Source organism: Gasterosteus aculeatus, chromosome 4, assembly GCF_964276395.1.
Source record: "Gasterosteus aculeatus chromosome 4, fGasAcu3.hap1.1, whole genome shotgun sequence".
Lineage (NCBI taxonomy): Eukaryota > Metazoa > Chordata > Actinopteri > Perciformes > Gasterosteidae > Gasterosteus > Gasterosteus aculeatus.
Genome location: NC_135691.1, coordinates 26,918,278 through 26,940,744, shown reverse-complemented (window position 1 = coordinate 26,940,744; position 22,467 = coordinate 26,918,278). Strand labels below are relative to the sequence as shown.

Sequence of the window (22,467 nt, the reverse complement as noted above, 5' to 3'; positions counted from 1 at the left end):
AAAATGAATCAACTGTGGCCCACGAATGAGCCAAATTCTCCCTCGACTCGTATTCAAGCCACAGGCTGGAAATTGATAAGCCCCTCGCACGGAGTGAACAGTATTGATTAGTGCTGCCAAATGACTCCGCCGCGCCGGTTCTTCAAGGCAAATGCAACGGAGAGGAAGAGGCAGATAGCGGAATCGGAAATAACAATCAGCCAAACAGCAATGGGCCAAGTCCATTGGCTAAATTGAGTGAAACGCATTAGAGCTTGTTGGGTTGATGGGAGAACCTATTTATTCACTATAGTTCCTGTGCATCTTCCACTTAAGATTTCTCCCTTACCTTGTCCCCAGTGACTTTAATTATATAGAAATCCAATACGGTGATGTAGTGCAAAGCACTGCTCTGTTGGTTAAGAGGCAGTTGGGGGGCCCCGCAGTATGGCGAGCTTTTCAAATGCACCAAGCTTACCAGTGGAAGTCGCATTCAAAGGCGTGGATTGAAAAAAACAAAAAACTTTTCAGATAGGACTCCGAACATAAAAGTTGCACAAGCTGCTGAGGGTTTTTCTACAGATCATCAATGTGTGTCTTTGCTCCTTCCCTCAGGACGCGAGGAGGAGGCAATGTGTGTATGTGTGTATATTGGTTGCAGGCTATGGTAATTGCAAACATTATTTTGTTCCCAGACATAGCGCAGACACAAGAGAAGCCGTCGCCGATTAAAAGCGTTGCCTCTCCCGGAGTCTGTGGTGGCTTTCAGTGCACAGATAGGACTGGGCCTGTAAATTCAATTTGCCCGTTTCCAAAGTATGCTTACAGGCCCCGGGGTGTATCGCTGCATATGCGAAAAGGGTAAAGCCTTTGTGGCTCTAGAGGGAGGGGTGTGAAAGCTAATAAACTGCCTCAAATGATGTCACTTCAGTCGCCGGCTGTCGGGGAGGGATCTTTCAAACTGCCAGCATTTCAAAATAAGCAACATCATCTCGCTCGGGGAATGAACTCCGTCGAGTCCTTCTTTCGGGGAATTTGTCAAAGATGCTTGTGTGTCGCCTCTGCACTCCCAAAAAGATGCATTGTTGGTATTGTGGGGAACCACTTGTGACAAAGAAGAGCAATGCTTGAAATTAACAAACGGGTCGCAACATTGACGTCGTAAACCTCACAGCTCCCCGTTGCTTAAATCCTCCTCGCCACTCCCGATCTCTTCTGCAAGGACGCGCTGCTGTGTGCAGACATCCCAGTGCTTTGCTTTGACTCGAGCCTTGTGGAGCTGGACAGCCGCAGGGAAGTGAGCAGCAAAGTGCGAGGCTTACAGGGTGAAGCGGCTCCCCGCCGCGCAGCACTATATTCATTACTCTCCTCTCGCCTTGCACCGTTTGGACCTTCATTTGCCCTGTCGGACAAAGAAATGAGTCCATGAATCTTCTGGGCTTGGGCTTAATTAAACTATATTATATTTCCCCCGCACAAGTCATCAATCTTCCCATCGGACGGAAAGGGGTGGGGGGGGGGGGGGGGGGGGGGGTTATGGAAAGTAGGGGTTTGTCGGCTAATAGTCTTCACATCCTGATGATGCAGGGATCCCCTCCGAAAGGCCCGTCCCCTTTGGGCAAATGCTTTGTTATTGCAGGAAAAAGCTTGTGCACTGAAGAAAGGCCCGTGTGTGTGTCTGTGCGTGCGTGCGTGAGAAAGGGCAGGGGGGCAAATATTTGCTCGGCACCATGTGAGCCGGTGAGAGAAGATCATGTGCCCGTCGAACCCGTACATCATACACAGAAAAGCGCAAACACGGCTGCCGGCTCCTGAAAAATTGCTGGTCTTCCAAACTCTCTCCAGCAGAGACGGAGCGCAGCAGAATCCCAATCGCGGTGAGCCCGGTGCGAGATGCGAAATGGGCAGAACTCCACTGGGCTGGTGGAAAAAAAAATAAAAATAAAAATAAAAGGTAGTCAATCCTACCAGCAAAGATGTCTTTCGTGTTCCTCTGCTTTCACACATTCGAAACCGATGAGTCATTCGAATGCAAATACACCCTCGCAGGAGACACGCCTGTGCCAAATAGTCTCTATTCCACAAAGTGGGCGGGGCTAAATTAACCTCTTTGGCGCATCCACGTGCATTATGAATGAGACGGCCGAGTCCAGGCTCCGCCGAGACACATTAAGGAGGCTTTTTGTGACATTTTGAAAATGAATGTTGTTTTTTGGGCTTGCCAGGAAAAAAAAAAGAGTTCTGACAACTCTCCCGCGGGCGCCGAGGGATTAGCCGTCCCCGTCAGTGTCCACTGAGCGAAGTTAATAATGCAAACAAGCCATTTGTAGCTGACGAGTCACACAATCTGCACAACCTTAAAACAAATTACTAATGGAAACTATAGAGACATTTCTTTGTCGGTCTGTAAAGGTACGAGGTAGAGGCACCTCATTAAAGCAATCTACCGATTCACCCCCGCAGGCTGTCATTTCAAGGTGTACGTGCGAGTGGGGGCCGAATGCCCCTCACGGGACCAATAAAATATCACATTATTACATATTTTGGAATTAGCGTGGTGGGTGTTTATCATGCCGGCGGGCACAAACCTTGGGAACGGGGGTACGGTGGTGTGTGTGGGATGGGGGGGCAAGCCATGCTGCACAGAGGCCCAGAGAACACCTGTAACGTGGGCAGCGTGCGACTCACGGGTGACCGCCGCCGCTCCTCTGCTCGATGTCGGCTGGGTTCCATTATGCATGAACTTACAGGGGCGCACTTTGTCTTGGCTGGAGTTAAGCTGGGGACCGCGGGGGGGTGATTAGGACACGGCGTACCTTCTGTCGAACACCCCACAACAGCTGCTCCGGTGCGGGACCCTCGGAGGTAATGAACGCTCAATGACTCCTGACACGTGCAGAGGGCGACGTATACCTGCACGCCGCGCCTCGTGTTTTATTTAGGCTCATTTAGTCGACCGAGATAACCACCAGTATTCTGGAACAGCGGCTTGGCGAGGGAAGGTCACAGCAGCTCGGGGTACAGCCGGTGGGGTTGGGCAGGGGGGCTCGCTAAAGGAGAATTCAACCATGAGTTTTGAACCACTTACATGTGGTCCACAGGGCCTTTTTTTTTACTTTTTACCATTTGGGCGTGCTGAGCAATTTTCAAAAACACAGACATAACTGAAATAAATTTATATCAAATACGGAGGTGAACGATCGACGCCGCCGGGTCAGAAACGTCCTTGATGACAAGGGGACGGAAAGGAGGGAGACACATGCGGTTCAGGACAGCAGAGCCACAGCTGAGAAGCACATTTGAAAAAGCAGCGCTGGTTCGTGATTCAACACCTCACAGAGTTTTTCCATAAGTTGATCTCATCAGCGGGAAAAAGACAAAAACAATTAACTCTGCACAAGCTTCAAGTCTGATCGACGATGAGCCATCAGCCCACACAACGTTTTCTGTTGGCCCAAAATAAATCCGCCATCCGCAAAGCGACGTGATTCACGGACGTGATTAATAGTATCGTTTTAATTTGTTATTGGCAGGTTATTTGCATAAACACATAAGGTTCAAATGACTAATAAAAGATTGCATTTTTATTGATAAACTGAACCTACGGAGATTGCTCTTTCTATGAGCAACAGAGCAATATGGAGGCTGTTCCTCTTCTTTTTTAAATCAAACAGTATGTGTGTGTGTGTGTGTGCGCGCGCGCCTCCTCCGTTTCTGTCCGTCTCCTTGCCTGTCAGTCAGTCCACCTGCCAGCGTGCACGGCGGCCGGATGAGAGGAACAGAAGGCAGTGAGAGGCGCTGTCACTCAGTGCTGGCTGAGCAGCAGGCTGATGCGAGCAGGAGGGAAGACGGCTGGCGGGCCGGAGCCATGAACTATGCAGGCGCCGTTCAGACGGAGCGCCGACCACTGGGGCAAAACGCTGCCTTGTGAAACGGCACGTACACACACACACACACACACACACACACAAAACACCTGCCACAACTGTGAAGCTTGTACTCAAATACAAATCAGGACGGACGCCTTCATTGGGTGGTGTATTAAAAAGTTGAGTTGAGGAATGCTGCGTGAGAGTCCTGAGCGCTCCGACTCACCCAGAGTCAAACTAACGGCGCTCTTGTAAAAAGATACTCCCCTCTGGATTGTAGCTGCTCAGGAGCCCTGATGGACGGCCCAGGTGGCCGGGGGAGGACACGGAGCACCGACAATGTAGAACGTGTGTGTGTGTGTGTGTGTGTGTGTTCCTTTGAGTGCTAGTCAATTTTCTGAGTCACGCCTCGCTGATGACGCGGGTTTCACAACAACCGACATGGACACATGAGGGTGTTATAGAGACATTTTGAATTTCAGTTGTTATATTGTAAGAAACAAGTTTAAAAAAAAAAGAATCGACCGTTTGGAGCACATTTTCAGTCACTAAATCTCATTGAAGGAATGATTGACCCTAAATTAACCCGACATAGCCATCTCTCCTACTTGGTTGAGCCATGTTATTGTTTTTTTGTCTGTTTTCTCCATAACTACGCACTGCACGGTATCACCTCTCCTGCACATCAAGCGGCACTCTCCCCGGGCCCTGCGGAGGACAGGTGCGGTCCGCAGGGACTGACGTGTGTTCAGTCGAGCTGCTCTTGCGAAGAAAAGGGATGAAAAATTCACACGGAACACCAGCGTGTAACATCGGCATAGAACTCAGCCAGACAAGCTGCGAGGTCGCTGACACGGGAGACAGCTGGAGGTCGGACCAACCTCATCAAGTCGGGTGTTTTCCCCGGAGACATGCAAGGAATAGCCACACACACACGGGAGGATTCAGGCCCGGATGCAAGCGCGCTCAGTGTGGCACACATTTTAAAGCTGAGAAGAAAGGGGCGATAACGGGACGTGGTGACATGCGGCGCTCTCACCGGATCCACTGAGGGGGAGGACCCTTACTCAGAAAACACCCCGCAGTGCGTTACCCTTCTTCTCGGCAGCGTCTGTCAAATCGGCGCTGTTGATGTCTCAGATTAAAACCTTCTGAGAATTTTCAAGGGAACCTTTTCTCTGTAAAGTGGCCCCTTTTCCCAGAGAGATTTACCTGACGGATGCGGTCCAGCGCTTTGTTATCTCCACGCCTGTGAGACACACGCAACCACACAGACACATGATACACAAGACACACACACACACACACACCTGAAATGCTCACGCACGGGCCGGGCTTTCAAATGAGGCCTTAGCACAGAGTTAAATTGAATCACATCACCACTTCTCACTTTGATGGCGGCTTTTAACTTGGCGAGAGCGGCGCCGATAGTAAGCCAGTCACGCGGTGGCTGCTGTATAACAGGATTGCGCGGCTGTGGGGAAAACAAGAGTGCGGCTCGAGCCAACGGTGGCAGAGAGAAGCGGGCCACAGCGGAATGTACATTTGTGGGAGTCTGTTTGTGGGGGGGTGACACAGAGAGCAAAAAAAACCCCTTCTTTTTTGGTTTTATAGAGAGAAGAATGAGAGACAAACGAGGAAAGCGCCTAATGAAAAAGGGTAGTAAACGATTGAGTATGGATAAACTGCCAGGATGCTGAAGAAGGGGAGCCAAATATTGCCATAGCAACAGCAGTATTTCTGCCATCTGACAATAACTGCTTCCTGTCAGATGCCAGCTCTTGGTCATATAATCAATTAAAAAACAAAAAGATGTGCAGGAGGTCTGTAAAAGCATGCAGCCCGTCACAGAGCAAGTAGCTTATAGGGAGTACACAACACTAATCACTATCTCTAGATAAATAAGCATCGCTTTGTATACAAACACAGACACTGGCTCACCACAAATCTCAAAAGGTGGCAGGGAAAACAATACCTTTTGTTACAGCTGAATAAAAACAAAAATACATATCGGATTATTTCACAAAATCCAATTTAGACATGATAGAGGGTCACATGACCACCAAAACAGATCAATTATGTTACTATTTGCATTCAAGTTTTATCTTCCAATCGAGTGGTCCCGGTTTGGGTTGATTAATTGGCCATTTATTCAAGCACGCTTCTCCAACTTGTCTGAATATAACATGGCGGGGGGCCAGTGTAACCGGTTTCTTTTTTCCTCACAGCTCGCCGGTTTAAAATAAGTCCCTACTCACCGAGTGTTGGCCGGCTTCTGTGACCAGGTTCACTCAACAGACAGGCTCGCCGCGGGACGTCAGGAATAATTAGCCCGAAATCAACCCGACATCAATCATCCTACTCTCACGCACACGCACAGGTCGTCACCTTCCGCGTGACCTTACATGCTAAACAGAGCGCTACCACAACCTGTCGCAAGGCTCAGTGGCGAGGGAGAGAGGAACTGACAAGGATGTTAAAGACGCGAGTGCAAAGGAGGATCATGGCGGCGACTTAGGCGGATTAGGAAAAGAAAAAAGAAGAAGCTGGAAACGTGTTTTGTTGCCTTTTCCCACCATCTATACCCTTAAATTGAATCCACTTTACTTCTGACAAACCGTTCTGCAGGTAAGGTTTCATATGTGCAAGTAGCGGAAGACCATAAGAGTTTCACGTATAACTTTAACCAGGTGGAGGTAGCTATGATGTTAAAGTCATCCCCCCTGACCGCGTCAACTGGTACAAGTGGGGATTTCAATGTTGAGTGTGTATGTGTCACAGACAGTGACCTCCGCACTAAGGACAGAGAGTTCCATCAGTCTAGTCATCATCTTCTTCCGTAAAAACTGTAAAAATGTGGAGCATGTTGAAATGCGGAGGCAGCTTTATCGGTATTACTAATCAGACGTATCCATGACCAACAACAAACCAACGTTCTAAACCAAGGGCTAGAATGACTCATAAATGTGCAAACACTGATGTTTGTTTGTGTCCCAGAAGTATTTTACGGTTGAGTACTTCCTTCAGATGATCTCTTTTTTTGGATTATTCACATCCATATCCCATTCTTTGCTGCTGCAATGACCCAATTTCTCCACGGGGCTCATTAAAGTTTCATCTTATCGTATCTTCCCCTAACCCCCCTCCACTCAACCCCCACACCCCAATACTATACTTAATTATGTCCCATGAATGAAGTTCATCTTTCATGCCGCGTAGCTCGCCCGTTCTGGGCTATCTAATCATAGCGCAGAGTCCAAACTAAATTTAGACAGCCGGCTCGTGATGCCTGGCAGGCCCTAATGGGGGCTGACACCTGGAGGCGCTCTGCCGATGTACAGGCTACACACTCTGCAACCTGTGTTGACTAACGCTGACGACTTGTGAACCGGGTTGTTTGCGGGGAAACTTTCAAGAGGATCGCGCGTAGAGGTGAAGCGCTGTGCTGACTGAGGCCATTCCGACTTAATCAAATCCAGCATTTACATTTTAGGATCTTAGCCAACGCTCCTTACTATGTGTGTGTGTGTGTGTGTGTGTGTGTGTGTGTGTGTGTGTGTGTGTGCGCGCGCGCATTGCGCAGCTCAAAGTAATCTACATGTGGCAGCTAAAACAGAGGTACCTCGTGCTACAACTGGCAAACTTTTATTCAAAGTGTAAACCAGCCACGTCTGTGACAGAATATCATCTGTGGATGCAAGTTGACATACTGGTATATTTTACCTACCGATGGAGATGCAAATATTCATTAACATTACCATGAAATGAACCAAGAAAATATCTGAGCGTTTAAATGCCCATCATTGGAGGGAATTCTGCAAATAAACAATAAACCCGTCAATGTTTATGAATATTGAGCAGCAATACTCAGGACCAAAATAAAATCAGACCCAAGACAACATAAAACAGAATAGCTTAAAAGAGAATAGTAATGCGGCAGTGACACAAAAAAATTAGATCGACCAGCTGACAATAACATGGGGGAGCGAGAGGCAGAGAGACAGAAAGTAGAGAGAGCAGGACGCCCTCTGAAACAAACACAGCGTGGCTTTGGATGCGAGACCGATGAGGAAGTGTTAAATACGTATTTACAGCAAGCAGCAGAAATGGATCCCAACTCATAAATGCTAACGTATTCTTATCGAAACCGGATGTGAACAAAAGGCTGGTTTATAATAATAGCCCGTTTCAAATCAATGCTGCTAGTTTTTGCGGCCACGATTTGAGATGGATTTGGAGTTAACGGTATTTAAACTGTGTCATTTCTGCACTGAAATATCTCTGACACGCTCTTTGTGTACATTTTGCATATTTAGACCGGCACATAACCCATTCTCTTGCTGAGTATTGCACTTTTTCACTTCTCTCGCCTGGTCTCGGGTTCCATGCTCCCCTTCTGTCAGACACACACACACACACAATGCTGCATAAACACAACTTCACTACTGAAGGACCTCATCCTTTACGTCCTTCTTCTTTACAGTATCTTAATGTGCCGCTTTGTGTGCCTCATGAACACATTAGGGCATGACCAAAGCAATTCACAGTCAACCAAGCGAACACCCCTTCGAAAGCAGACAGGAACGTGCTCTTAAGAGGGCGGTGTTTAAACACGCATGTTTACATATTGAATGATGATGTCACATAATGGACTTTAGTTCACAGAACAGATCATTGAACGGATACTACATCTTACGGTCGACATCTTCAGATTTCTTGAGCAACTCTGTGAAATTTTTACTGACTGCCTCAATAAAACTGTACTGTTTGACGACATCAGACTACTTCAGCAGGTCTCTCTATATAGGTGTTATGTTGGATGTAACTTTGATGTTCCTTAAGATTTTAGGTTTTAGATTTACCACCTCAGTCAAACCGACCTTAGTTTAACAAATACAATGTAAACGCTCCTGAGCACCTGAGCTCAGTGCACCTACTGCTTTTCGGCGGGCATATTATTTTCCACACATATTATTCCAGAATGAATTATGAATTGCTCCCAGGCTCGTCCTTCACATTCACCACGTACCCCCCCGACGAACTCTCGTCTAGTGGATCTGCTTGAACGGCGAGACTGACGCAACAGGTCGATGTCGGTTTCAGGGGACAGGAAGTCCACGGCAGAAAGGGAGATCTGCGAGGGTTTCATGGCCACCGTGTAGGCGGGGTGGCTGCGTGGGGGGACAAAGTGTCCGGGGTTGGATAAACAATAAAGGGTTGTCGTTTGCTCGGAAAAAAGGCCTGTCATTTGCCTTTGTTGCTGCTGCTATTTTTTTTTTTTCTCTTGTAATCTGCATGGCCAGATGGCTGGATGAGACACACACACACACATCCTCACAGCATTGTTAAAAGCGCTTCACAGCTGGCAGACTGAGAGCGAGCAAACTAAGACAGAACAAAAAGACAGTAAGGCGACAACAACAACAACACTTGGGACGAGTGAAGACGAAGACACACACACACACACACACACACACACACTGACAAGAGGAGTGCAGATGTCCGGGATGGCTCTTACCCAGCTCTGTGTTGGGGCCGGCCAACAGCTGTTTGAACTTATCCAGACGGGACGCTTCCCTCTCGGTCATGGCCGGGGTGCCGGACGTGTTCTGGTCGGCCATGCGGGCCACAAGCGGTATGACGGGCGGCCGGTGGGGCAGGGACCGCTGCCTGTGGAGGCCGGCATGCTCCCCAGCTGCATCTGGTGGGACGAGGGAGGGAGGGAGGAGACGGGTTACACAGGCAGGCACTCACAGGCAGGTAGTGATCACTTTTTGACAACATACTAACCTTTCACACACTATAACAAGCGTGAAATGTTGTTGTTTTTTTACTATTTTTAAAATGTTTTAAACCATTCACTGAGCATTCACTGAAGCGGTTTAGCGCCGCACTGGGGAGGCCGGCCTCCCGCTTTGGAAACCACTGCGCTAGATGAAATGTTAAGGGGTCATCAAAAGTTATTAAGTTGCATTTTAAAGAGGAGATAAATGTGTGTGCAAACATTTCGTAGCATCATTGACATAAACCCGCCTGAGTAAACAGACCCCTGCAGCTCACACAGCTAGACATTTGAATATAGTAAGACATTTTTTTAAAACTCCAAGGAATTGAAACGGAAGGCCCGACATTGAGCGTGCCCCCTTCTAAAATGCCCCCTTCTAAAATCCGCTTTCCCTCGATTCTATTTGAAGGTCGGTTTTTGTATTGCGGTACAAAACTGTGATTGGCCTCTTCCTGCCGAGGGAGAAAAGCTCACAGCCCACATCAGGCTTCCATTTCAGCCGCAGTGATAAGAAGCTGCGATGTAACAGCTGAGAGCGGCAACTTCCGGCGTTAGTATGCTTGCAGCCTCCAGGACGGCAGCAGCGGTGGTTACGGCGAAAAGCTTCAGATTCGATAGTAAGTGCTTTATAACGTGAACATAATCAGATTCATTCAGTCTGCTGTGCGCCACATGTTCCCCCAGATGTGCTAAACAAAGACAGAACGACACAGTTGGTACCACATGTGCAAGTTACGAACGGGCTGCCAAGGTCGGCGCGTCGTTGTGGAGAGGGAACGCTCCTGGTGTCACACTGTGCACGAAGCAAAAGGTTCATAAAGATCCCTGCCAACATCCCTCAGCACTCTAGCAGACAGCGACGCACACTGATTGAGTGTCACCAACACTCAACAGCAAACTGGAGCGGTTTTAATATCCTTTTCAGTTTTTACAGGAACAAATAAAAAGCTACAAATCTGTTCTCCGGTGCTTTGTTTGCACTTACAGAAATTAAGAAAGAGTATCTAAGCCTGTGGAAGGCTTGTTTGTGGTGGAAACCTTGTTTGAGGTTTCAACAATAAGCCTTGAATACATTTTTACTTTTAAGGAGGGCCGTAAAAGACAATGCTAAGATGGTGGAAGTTAGTAATGTGCACTTATCTGTCACAGTTTACTGCATCGTTATTAAAGGAAAGAAAGGACAAAACGCTTGTGTGTGTGTGTGGCTCACTCTCTGCTTTGACAGGCCACTGGGACAGTCAGTGCGTTGGTAATGTTCACGTATACGGAGGGAGTCCGGGCCTCCGTAATGAAAGCTATGCTGCGTGCCACTATCTAATTAGAAGGGAGCAAGAGCGTTCACTCGATTTCTTGCTGTCATCTGTCTCACACACGCGCACACACACGGACACACACACACACACACACACACGCACAGACAGACAGACATAGACTCACCAAGAGAAGAGAAAAAGACTCCGAAATAAAGCAAAATCAAATCTACAAAGAAGCACGAGGCGGCGAACCAGCAGTCGGCCTCACTGGCACTGCGCATATCAAGTTGTTTACCCACCTGCCAAGTATGTCGGGTGTGTGCGTGAGGAAGGTTTTTATGTGAGCGCCGGTGTTTTTCACTACGTGCTCTCGCGCATCCTTGTATCCACGTGTAGGCGTGGAGTGAATGCGAGGCCGTGTGTAGTTTTCTCTGAGGAGATAAGAGCATTGCCTGAAGGCAGAAGGGCATCTTCTGTTATCTGCACCGCTACGCGGCAACAGGAACAATGGCAGACAGGCAAACGGGACAGCAGGCAGCCGGGCGTGCACCGCGTGCAGTGTCTGCCGCCGGTGTTGTGACCTAGGAAGCGGCGGTGGAGTCGTTTCTCCTTTCCCATTGCAAGGAAGAGGAACAAACGGTTTCACACCACGCTGTGCGGTGAAAATAAATCTTGAACTCTGACATTTGGACAAAGTGGCGCCAAACCGACGGGAACCATGACACAGAGCAGGTGTAGAGTTCAGGGGAAACGGACCCAGGCTGAAAGGGAGGAATTTGGAGCGAAAGCCTCTCTTTCTACGACCATCTTAAAACATGTATTTATAACATTTATTTGTATGTAAAGATTTTACAAAAATTAAAAAAACAGATGTCTCATGGATCACAACAAAGAAAAGCGCTTCACCACAGCATGAGGCGATGCAATATGTGTATTTGAAACTAAATATTGATAAAGAGTATGCAGGCAGCATGTGCCAGAAAACCTTTTGGGACACTGAGCAATGGCCCTCACTAACCTTTAGGTGACCCAATTGGAGCTTCGCTTTTGGACTTCACGAGGCGGCCATCAGCGTAAGGGTTGCTCTGGGAGGCGAACGAGACCTCTGGGCTGGTCACGTCTCCTTCCCCCAGCCTGCCCAGCTCCTCTTCTTCTTCTTCTTCGTCCTCCTCCTCATCCCCATCACCGTCCTCGCCCTCTGCCACCTCCTCCCGTGTGTCCTCTTCGGTCTGTTCCAGCTCTGTCGCGTCATCCTGCCTCTGTCTCTCCTGCTGCTTGCTGTGATTCTCGATGACCTGTTCAGTTGACCGAAGACAAGGTGTGGCACTGGTGAAGTTCAGGTTATGATGATGATGATGATGACGATGAGGGGGACAACTCCATCAACATGCCATAACAGGTAACAAAAGTGTGCAATAATCTGTCATTAGTAAACAAAGAGAGCAGTTTGAGAATAACGGGATTAATTAAAAGGGAGCTGCGGGATTTAGTCCTATAAGTGGAGGGAGACTAGACTTCAGCATTGTCAGCAATAGTTTTTTTTAATGGGATAAAATAAGGTTTCAGGTTAACCCAAGTTTAAGAGATTTTACTTGTGTGTACTTGTGTGAGTGTATTGACATTTGCTTATAGCCTAGGTGACAGCATTCAACATTTCAAACTTCTTGAAAAGACATTTGTCTGTGTTGCTTTGGTATTTCAATGCTTCAAACTGAATAAATGACATTTTCACAAGAAAAATTTGTTTTGCTAATGTTTGGGCTGAAATGCAGGAAATTCAGTCCTACAATTTGAAGCATTTTTTCTTTTCATGGCAACAATTCTGTAAAATATATTTAATATGAAATAGAAAGTAGTCTATCAAGTAGTTCAATGGGCAGCTGTCCAATGGGAACTTTCTAATGGATGAAGATGAATTTTGTTGCTATAGTGGATGGTAATCTATCCTTAGAACAAGGATTTGGGTTAAAAAAAACATGCATTTTGTTAAAAACACACTTCACCTTATTGGCTGTCTCCATGACAACCTCAATGTTGAGGTTCTTAGCAGCCATGGCCAGCAACTCGTCATCATCGTCCCCAACGTCCCAGGCGTCACTTGTGATGCTCTCGAACTCCTGGAAGGTGGTGGCCTTCTTGGGCTTGCCTGGCGTGGCTGGAGGAAGCCTGTTGCCCGCTTTGATCAGGCTGGAGGACAGAGACAAGAGAACAGAGTGGCGTAGTGAGGAAAGACCCTTAAAAAAAAGACAGACGCTCAATGATGAATTAATTTATCGGTCTAGAAAATATCAACATTTTACACACTGAGGTTAGCTTAATAGCCTGGAACGAATTCCCACCAACACTGATCAAACACAATGGAGTGAGACACACGTCTACACAAACACCATAAAATGTAAGCATTACAGTGAAATCAGACCTAAAGGGGCTGAATCTTGGCAATGTTCAAAAGAACAGAGTTGCTGTCTTTGTGATGCAAGGGCATCATTTCATTGAGTCGGAACAAGGAGTGGAACAGAAAAAGAGATTTCAATTAGGCTCAACCTTTGCTTATCATGCAATGATGAAAGAGGAAGGTGGAAGAAGGGTAGGTGCTCTTATATCTAACAAAGACGGGGATTACAATAATAAAGGGAGAGACTTGTGCATATTAGTGTACTTTCATCACAACTTATGCACAGATAAAAAAACAAGAAAATTTGACCCACCCCCCTATGGAAAAGTGCATGATTAGAAATCAGTCAAAGGATTTTTTTTTTTATGAAAGTGTTTTTCTATTATTGGGTGTCTGTGAATAAAATCTGTGTACTGATTGATTGATTGATTACAAGTACTGTAGTCCAGGATTATACTTTAATTATTTGAATCAAAATCAATGGCATACAATTTGAATTATGAGATTACATTATCACTTTTTATGCAACATGATCACAAAGTTACATGACCACAAACTGACTGAAAGCATTTTTTGACCTTAAAGTTGTCAAACTAGACTGTCAAGTCGGTGGACTTCCTTGGACACTGCAGAACATTACAAGTCATACAGTGCAAACAGAAGGTTTTCGGAATCATACTACAAGACGCGAGGTATGCAGTTTCAAACAGTTAAGCGCATTGTAATTCTAGCCGCATCCTGGTGCATGGTCTCACAGCTGGTGCATTTGTCAAATGAGCAGAGAAAACACCCCGACACTCCTCTGCATGAGACTATAAGCATGACACGTTCACAGCATCGACAGACCATCCAGAACAGAAGTTTTCTGTTTCCTCTGAGTGAATGGGTAGCTACTCTTTAAGATGTCTCTCCTGTTTTCTTGTCTCCTGCCAAATACTCATCCTCTACTGGTAACGGTAGGATGGAATTAACTTTTAAAAACTAAAACAAGAAGATTAAGTCATAGCTTGTTCAGATGATTCTCTGAATTGTAACAACGGACAGACGGTTCAATAAAGGTGTTGTGTAATCTTCCATAAAATAGCTGCTGCTGATCATGCAGGAAGTCTTTCTCTTGAGTGAAGAAACAACAACAACCATTTAATCTAATAATGATCAGATACACCGTTTTGTTTCGTTTAGTAAAAACTGGTCTTTCATGTTATTCATACCCCGCTTCATGCAGAATAATCACACTATTTCATCTTTTGAAAGCTATTGTTGATCAAACGCGTGGAAACTTCAGCTGAAGTATCATGTAGTTTAGCCACTGAGGAAAGCGCGGAGCATCAGCAAAGGAACCTTAAACACCGGCAGAAAGCAAAAGTCCACGAACAGCAAACGACTCAAATAACATCATAGTGCTTATAACTTACTTAGCATGGAGGAGCGGGTCGAAAGGCGGATGTTGTGCGCCGTACACATGCTGAATGCTGAGGAAGTGAAGAACAGAGAATGTAAATGAATGAGCTAATCCATAACCTGCTGTCAAGCTAGCCACGTTAGCTATTTCCCCAAACAATGCCAGTTAAAGTTACAATTCCGCGGGTATTGGGACGAAAACAACGACTTGGGATAAAACCGTGGCTTCTTTCGTATTATGAAATGCGATTATATACCAAGTTAGAACTCTGTGAAAGCGGTGAGGGTAAATTGGTTAACAGTTGGCCGCTGTTAGCAACTCAGCTAACTGAAAGCAGAAAGGCGTAACCTGCGATTGGAGATACTAATTTACCACGAACCATAGTACGTTACCGGGGATTTAAGTCGAAAACGTTGGGCGATATCAGAGGACCATTTGTGAATATTCAAGTTCCGTTAGAAGCTCAACAGTGCAGCGTCAGTTCAGTAAGGCTAGCTACGCTAAGATAGCCAACAAGAGGGAACACGTCACTCACCTGCCAGGAACCTTCGCGTTTCTTTTCCAGAATTGTTTCTTATTTCCTTCATTCGACATGTTCCCTATATGGTCGAACCAGTCCTAAACACAAATACGCGACCACTGTCGTTAGCTTTAAAACGTGAAATCTGTGTTTATTTACACCATGTAGCCTCCTCCAAAACTCAGAGAGCTGCCATGTTGATACTTCCTAATCGGCAAGCAAAAGCTCATGGGATTGGCTGGACCGACACTTCCTCGATGTGAGCCAATCACAAGTGAGATCTGCTGTTAGGTGGCACGACAAGCTACCGACGTCACGCTCAGGATTTGCTTTGTTGAAGGAAACTACAAGCGATGTGTCACTCAAAAAAGGGACCATCAGCATCAGGACCAGAAGCAGGGAGAAAAAAAATACTCAACATTTAAAATGGCTATTTCTACATCGGTTTCTTATGTAAGGCATGTATATGTGTACTTCAGTGAGCTTGTTTATTATTCACCAGTCTAGAAAATCTATTTAAAGTAATGTCAGCACCACGCACTGCTCAAAGTGCCTCTGCCTCTCTTTGTCGGGAAGGGTTGTTACAAGGTCACATTTATTAGGTTAAAGTGAGCCTCATTATGAATGAGGACAATTAATGTTAACGTTTTTACCCACACTATGATTCATCTTGGGACAAGTGTATGAAGGGGGCACATTTGGCCGAAACATTAAAATGCACAGTCAATTAAATATTGGAAGTTAAATAGGCACCTAGACAGCACCTCTTTGTATTCCCTTTGTATTCTCTCTATTAGTCCCCACGCTTAACATATTGTGGAGATCATACCCACATGAACACGGTTAAGTCATCATTTTGGTAAATGCTGGTGTTAAGGTGTCTAAAGGTTGCGGGAGTTTACAGAAATTATTAGATTCTCTGTCTGCGACAGGCTGGAGGCCCCTCTCTGCTTTGAGTCATGAACCACAGGGCTCGCGTGTTGAGGGAACACACTTATGCAGTGTTTGGTCCAAGGTGTTGAGGAAGACAGCAGGCTCTCCCTCCTTTATTATTTTGCAGTCCTGCAAGGCAAGTTTAGCTGCGTAGCACATTTCAACAACACATTCAAAGTGGTTCACATAAAACCTTTAAACCAACCAGTTGGAAAAGAAAACGGAAAACAACTAGAAAAGGCATTTCCTGCTGAAAATGCGTTGGAATGCAAAAAGCTGAAAGCTGCACTGAATATTTGAAAATAGCTGAAAATACAGAAAGTTGAAGGGAATTTGAATACATTTGCTGAAATGACAGATATTTGAAAAGCTGAAATGAATTTGAAATTGCTGAAAATACAGAAATGGGAGAAGCGGAAAGGAATTTCAATAGATTTGCTGAAAAAGCAGAAATGAAAACAGCTGAAATAAATTTGAAATGTTGCAAAAAAATACAGAAATGAATATTAAAAAATTGCTGTTGATAGAGGCATAAGAATAGCTGAAATTATTTTAAAGAACTGCTGAAAATACAGGAAGTGGGGAAGCTGAATTTCAATAGATTTTCTAAAAACAGAAGTTGCAGGAGCTTAAATTTGTTTAAAATTGTTTGTAGTAATATTAGTAATAGTATTAGTTATAATTGTGGTATTAGTAGTACTAGCAGTATAAGCAGTAATAGTAGGTTTAGTATCAATAGCAGTAGAAACAGCTGGAATACTATTAGCCATAGTAGTATTTGTAATAACATTAGTAGTAGTTGTAGTATTAATAGCAGTAGAAATACTAGTAGTATGGTAGTAGAAGTATCAGTTGTAGTACTAGAAGTACGAGTAATATTCGTAGTGGGAGACAGAATGTTTGTTATTCACACGTAAAAGTTTTTAATTAATAGGCCTCATCACAAACATTACAGTAAAAATTCCCTCCATGGGGCTTTTATTTTGAAATTATTGGATTGGGTGGGGTGGGGGGTGTAGATAGAGGGAGGGAGGGTGAGAGGGTGAGGAAGGGAATGGTGGTGAGGAAGAGAGAGAGGGAGAGGGGAGGAGAATTAGACAGACTGACTGACTGAGAGTGATTAACAGTGAGAAGAGGTCAGGGTGGAGGGGGGAGGGGGGCGAGTGTCTTTATCATATTGGTCTGTTGACAGAAACCATAGCTGCGTCATGTGACTCCACTAATCAGCTCATAGGAGCAGCTGTGAGCCACAGACAGATCCTGCAGCGTGTGAGTGCTCGTAACCACGACAACGGCGCACCTGTGCGGCTGCAAAAGGGGAGACATGGCAGCAAGTTACACAGAATCCACACCTCAGACAAATGGGAACCAGCGCAAAACTATAACAGCTATCTAAAAAATACGGCGTTTGTATGAGACCCAAGACTCTACCGAACGCGTGGATGTGTTTTTATGTCTGTCCGGTAATAAATACGGCTCCTATGGCCGTTCACAAAACGTGTACCTTGTGGATTTTTGTGAGAAATATGTCGGCAGATTTGTATTGGAGCCTATGGGGCTTTTGGCAGAGGTTGTGTCACTCAAACACTCCTTGCGCCAAAACTAAAGAACTCTGGGATTCCATGAACACATTAATCCAATCAGCACAACCATACCCTCATTAATCTGAAGAAATGAAGCCTCTAGAGTGTATACTTTGGCTGCAAGGACAGAAGTTCCATCTTTTTTTAACCAGATTCCTGCGATGCCCCACACTCTAGCCGTCGAGCTCTCCACTCTAGCAGACGCAATACACACTCATGTAAAAGTCAGAAACGGAGCGAAGAACTAGTGAAACATAATCAGTGATTATGAAAAAAGTACAATAGATATCAAGAAGCAGTTTTTTTCATAAAATAGTTAAGACTTGTGTCAACATTTGAAAGTTTAAATGGTGTCTGTAGCTGAAAGATTTGCGAAGCTGAAAAATCTGAAAGTTGAAGAAGTTTAGGAGGATTTGAATACAAACTCCATTTGAAAACCATGTTAAAATATTAATGATTATTGATTTATATAAATTCAAGCATAAGAGGTAGAAAGCTGAAAAGTCATAGCCCTCAAGCCAGAAAGGAGCTGAACATTTTAATATTTGAACGGTTTTAATAGCTGAAAGTGTGAAGGAGTTGAAAGGTGCCGCGGAAGAAATAGAAGAAGTTGAAATAAAGATTCGAAGAACAATACTTGGAATGCATCGTTAATGCATTCCAACAACTAGAAAAAGCATTTCCTGCTGAAAATGCGTTGGAATGCAAAAAGCTGAAAGCTGCACTGAATATTTAAAAATAGCTGAAAATACAGAAAGTTGAAGGGAATTTGAATACATTTGCTGAAAATATTAGAAAAGCTGAAATTAATTTGAACTAGAAAAAGCATTTCCTGCTGAAAATGCGTTGGAATGCAAAAAGCTGAAAGCTGCACTGAATATTTAAAAATAGCTGAAAATACAGAAAGTTGAAGGGAATTTGAATACATTTGCTGAATATTTAAAAATAGCTGAAAATACAGAAAGTTGAAGGGAATTTGAGTACATTTGCTGAATATTTGAAAATAGCTGAAAATACAGAAAGTTGAAGGGAATTTGAATACATTTGCTGAAATAAAAGATATTAGAAAAGCTGAAATTAATTTGAAATAGCTGAAAATACAGAAATGGGAGAAGTTGAAAGGAATTTCAATAGATTTGCTGAAAAAGCAGAAATGAAAACAGCTGAAATAAATGTGAAATATTGCAAAACAGAAGTTGCAGGAGCTTAAATGAATTTTAAAAAGTACAGAAATAACAAAAGCTGAGATGAATAAAAAGAGGTTTAAAATTGTTTGTAGTAATGTTAGTTGTAATTTGGGTATTAGTACTAGCAGTAGAAGTCGGTTTAGTATCAATAGCAGTAGAAACAGCTGGAATACTGATACTATTAGCCACAGTAGTATTTTTAATAACATTAGTAGTAGTTGTATTAATAGCAGTAGAAATACTAGTAGTATGGTAGTAGAAGTATCAGTTGTAGTTCTACTAGAAGTACTAGTAATATTCGTAGTGGTTATAGTAGTATTTGAAAGAGCAATGCGTATTTCAACGAAACCGCTTCATGGTTAAGGTACAGATAATCATTGAGGCTTTTAGTTTGTAATGATGGAATTGGGTGAGGGGGGGTTGGGAGACAGAATGTTTGTTATTCAAACTAAGAAGTTTTTAATTAATAGGCCTCATCACTAACATTACAGTAAAAATTCCCTCCATGGGGCTTTTATTTTGAAATTATTGGATTGGGTGGGGTGGGGGGGTGTAGATAGAGGGAGGGAGGGTGAGAGGGTGAGGAAGGGAGGGGTGGTGAGAAAGAGATAGAAGGAGAGAGAGAGAGGAGAAATAGACAGACATACTGACTGACTGAGTGATAAACAGTGAGAAGAGGTCAGGGTGGAGGGGGGAGGGGGGCGAGTGTCTTTATCATATTGGTCTGTTGACAGAAAGCATAGCTGCGTCATGTGACTCCACTAATCAGGTCATAGGAGCAGCTTTGAGCCACAGACAGAGATCCTGCAGCGTGTGAGCGAGTAACCACGACAACGGCGCACCTATTGGATTGGGTGGGTTGGGGGGGTGTAGATAGAGGGAGGGAGGGTGAGAGGGTGAGGAAGGGAGGGGTGGTGAGGAAGAGATAGAGGGAGAGAGAGAGGAGGAGAAATAGACAGACATACTGACTGACTGAGTGATTAACAGTGAGAAGAGGTCAGGGTGGAGGGGGGAGGGGGGGCGAGTGTCTTTATCATATTGGTCTGTTGACAGAAAGCATAGCTGCGTCATGTGACTCCACTAATCACGTCATTGGAGCAGCTGTGAGTCACACACAGAGATACTGCAGCGTGTTTACGAGTAACCACGGCAACGGCGCACCTATTGGATTGGGTGGGGTGGGGGGGTGTAGATAGAGGGAGGGAGGGTGAGAGGGTGAGGAATGGAGGGGTGGTGAGGAAGAGATAGAGAGGGAGAGGGGAGGAGAATTAGACAGACTGACTGACTGAGAGTGATTAACAGTGAGAAGAGGTCAGGGTGGAGGGGGGAGGGGGGCGAGTGTCTTTATCATATTGGCCTGTTGACAGAAAGCATAGCTGCGTCATGTGACTCCACTAATCAGGTCATATAAGCAGCTGTGAGCCACAGACAGATCCTGCAGCATGTGAGTGCTCGTAACCACGACAACGGCGCACCTGTGATCATTAACGAGCGGCTGCAAAAGGCAGAGACATGGCAGCGAGTTACACAGAATCCACACCTCAAACAAATGAGAACCAGCGCAAAACTATAACAGCTATCTAAAAAATACGGCGTTTGTATGAGACCCAAGACTCTACCGAACGCGTGGATGTGTTTTTATGTCTGTCCGGTAATAAATACGGCTCCTATGGCCGTTTACAAAACGTGTACCTTGTGGATTTTTGTGAGAAATATGTCAGCAGATTTGTATTGGAGCCTATGGGGCTTTTGGCAGAGGTTGTGTCACTCAAACACTCCTTGCGCCAAAACTAAAGAACTCTGGGATTCCATGAACACATTAATCCAATCAGCACAACCATGCCCTCATTAATCTGAAGAAATGAAGCCTCTAGAGTGTATACTTTGGCTGCAAGGACAGAAGTTCCATATTTTTTTTACCAGATTCCTGCGATGCCCCACACTCTAGCCGTCGAGGTCCCCCTCTAGCAGACGCAATACACACTCATGTAAAAGTCAGAAACGGAGCGAAGAACTAGTGAAACATAATCAGTGATTATGAAAAAAGTACAATAGATATCAAGAAGCAGTTTTTTTCATAAAATAGTTAAGACTTGTGTCAACATTTGAAAGTTGAAATGGTGTCTGTAGCTGAAAGATTTGCGAAGCTGAAAAATCTGAAAGTTGAAGAAGTTTAGGAGGATTTGAAAGCAAACTCCATTTGAAAACCATGTTAAAATATTAATGATTATTGATTTATATAAATTCAAGCATAAGATGTAGAAAGCTGAAAAGTCATAGCCCTCAAGCCAGAAAGGAGCTGAACATTTTAATATTTGAAGGATTTTAATAGCTGAAAATGTGAAGGAGTTGAAAGGTGCCGCGGAAGAAATAGAAGAAGAAGATGAAGATGAAGAATAAAGATTCGAAGAACAATACTTGGAATGCATCTAATGCATTCCAACAAATAGCTGAAAATACAGAAATGGGAGAAGCTGAAAGGAATTTCAATAGATTTGCTGAAAAAGCAGAAATGAAAACAGCTGAAATAAATGTGAAATATTGCCAAACAGAATACAGAAATTAATATTAAAACATTGCTGTTAATAGAGGCATAAGAAAAGCAAATTGATTTAAAGAACTGCTGAAAATACAGGAAGTGGGGAAGCTGAAGTTCAATGGATTTTCTAAAAACAAAACTTGCAGGAGCTTAAATTTGTTTGAAATTGTTTGTAGTAATATTAGTAGTAGTATTAGTTATAGTTGTAATTGTGGTATTAGTAGTACTGGCAGTATAAGCAGTAATAGTAGGTTTAGTATCAACAGCAGTAGAAACAGCTGTAATACTATTAGCCATAGTAGTATTTGTAATAACATTAGTAGTAGTATTAATAGCAATAGAAATCCTAGTAGTATGGTAGTAGAAGTATCAGTTTTAGTGTAGAAGTACTAGTAATATTCGTAGTGCTTCTAGTAGTATTTGAAAGAGCAATACGTATTTCAACGAAACCGCTTCATGGTTAAGGTACAGATAATCATTGAGGCTTTTAGTTTGTAATGATGGAATTGGGTGAGGGGGGGTTGGGAGACAGAATGTTTGTTATTCAAACTAAGAAGTTTTTAATTGATAGGCCTCATCACAAACATTACAGTAAAAATTCCCTCCATGGGGCTTTTATTTTGAAATTATTGGATTGGGTGGGGTGGGGGGGTGTAGATAGAGGGAGGGAGGGTGAGAGGGTGAGGAAGGGAGGGGTGGTGAGGAAGAGATAGAGGGAGAGAGAGAGGAGGAGAAATGGACAGACATACTGACTGACTGAGTGATTAACAGTGAGAAGAGGTCAGGGTGGAGGGGGGAGGGGGGGCCAGTGTCTTTATCATATTGGTCTGTTGACAGAAAGCATAGCTGCGTCATGTGACTCCACTAATCACGTCATATAAGCAGCTGTGAGTCACAGACAGATCCTGCAGCATGTGAGTGCTCGTAACCACGACAACGCCGCACCTGTGCGGCTGCAAAGGGGCAGACACAGGACAGCAAGTTACACAGAATCCACACCTCAAACAAATGAGAACCAGCGC

General features: G+C 44.5%; 1 protein-coding gene across 3 annotated transcripts in view; it reads right to left on the bottom strand.

Annotated features, from left to right (window-relative positions):
- tbc1d22a (TBC1 domain family, member 22a) overlaps window positions 1–15,520 on the bottom strand; it is an 81,154-nt gene extending 65,634 nt beyond the window's left edge. For all 3 annotated transcript variants that reach the window (XM_040174521.2, XM_040174524.2, XM_040174523.2), the window contains exons 1-5: window positions 15,219–15,520; window positions 14,697–14,753; window positions 12,890–13,073; window positions 11,905–12,181; window positions 9,367–9,549 (exon numbers count right to left, since the gene is read on the bottom strand). In XM_040174521.2, the coding sequence (XP_040030455.2) occupies window positions 9,367–9,549; window positions 11,905–12,181; window positions 12,890–13,073; window positions 14,697–14,753; window positions 15,219–15,277 (760 nt within the window). In that variant the 5' untranslated portion in view covers window positions 15,278–15,520. The remainder of the gene's footprint in view (window positions 1–9,366; window positions 9,550–11,904; window positions 12,182–12,889; window positions 13,074–14,696; window positions 14,754–15,218) is intronic.
- Between the last annotated feature and the right edge of the window lie 6,947 nt (window positions 15,521–22,467).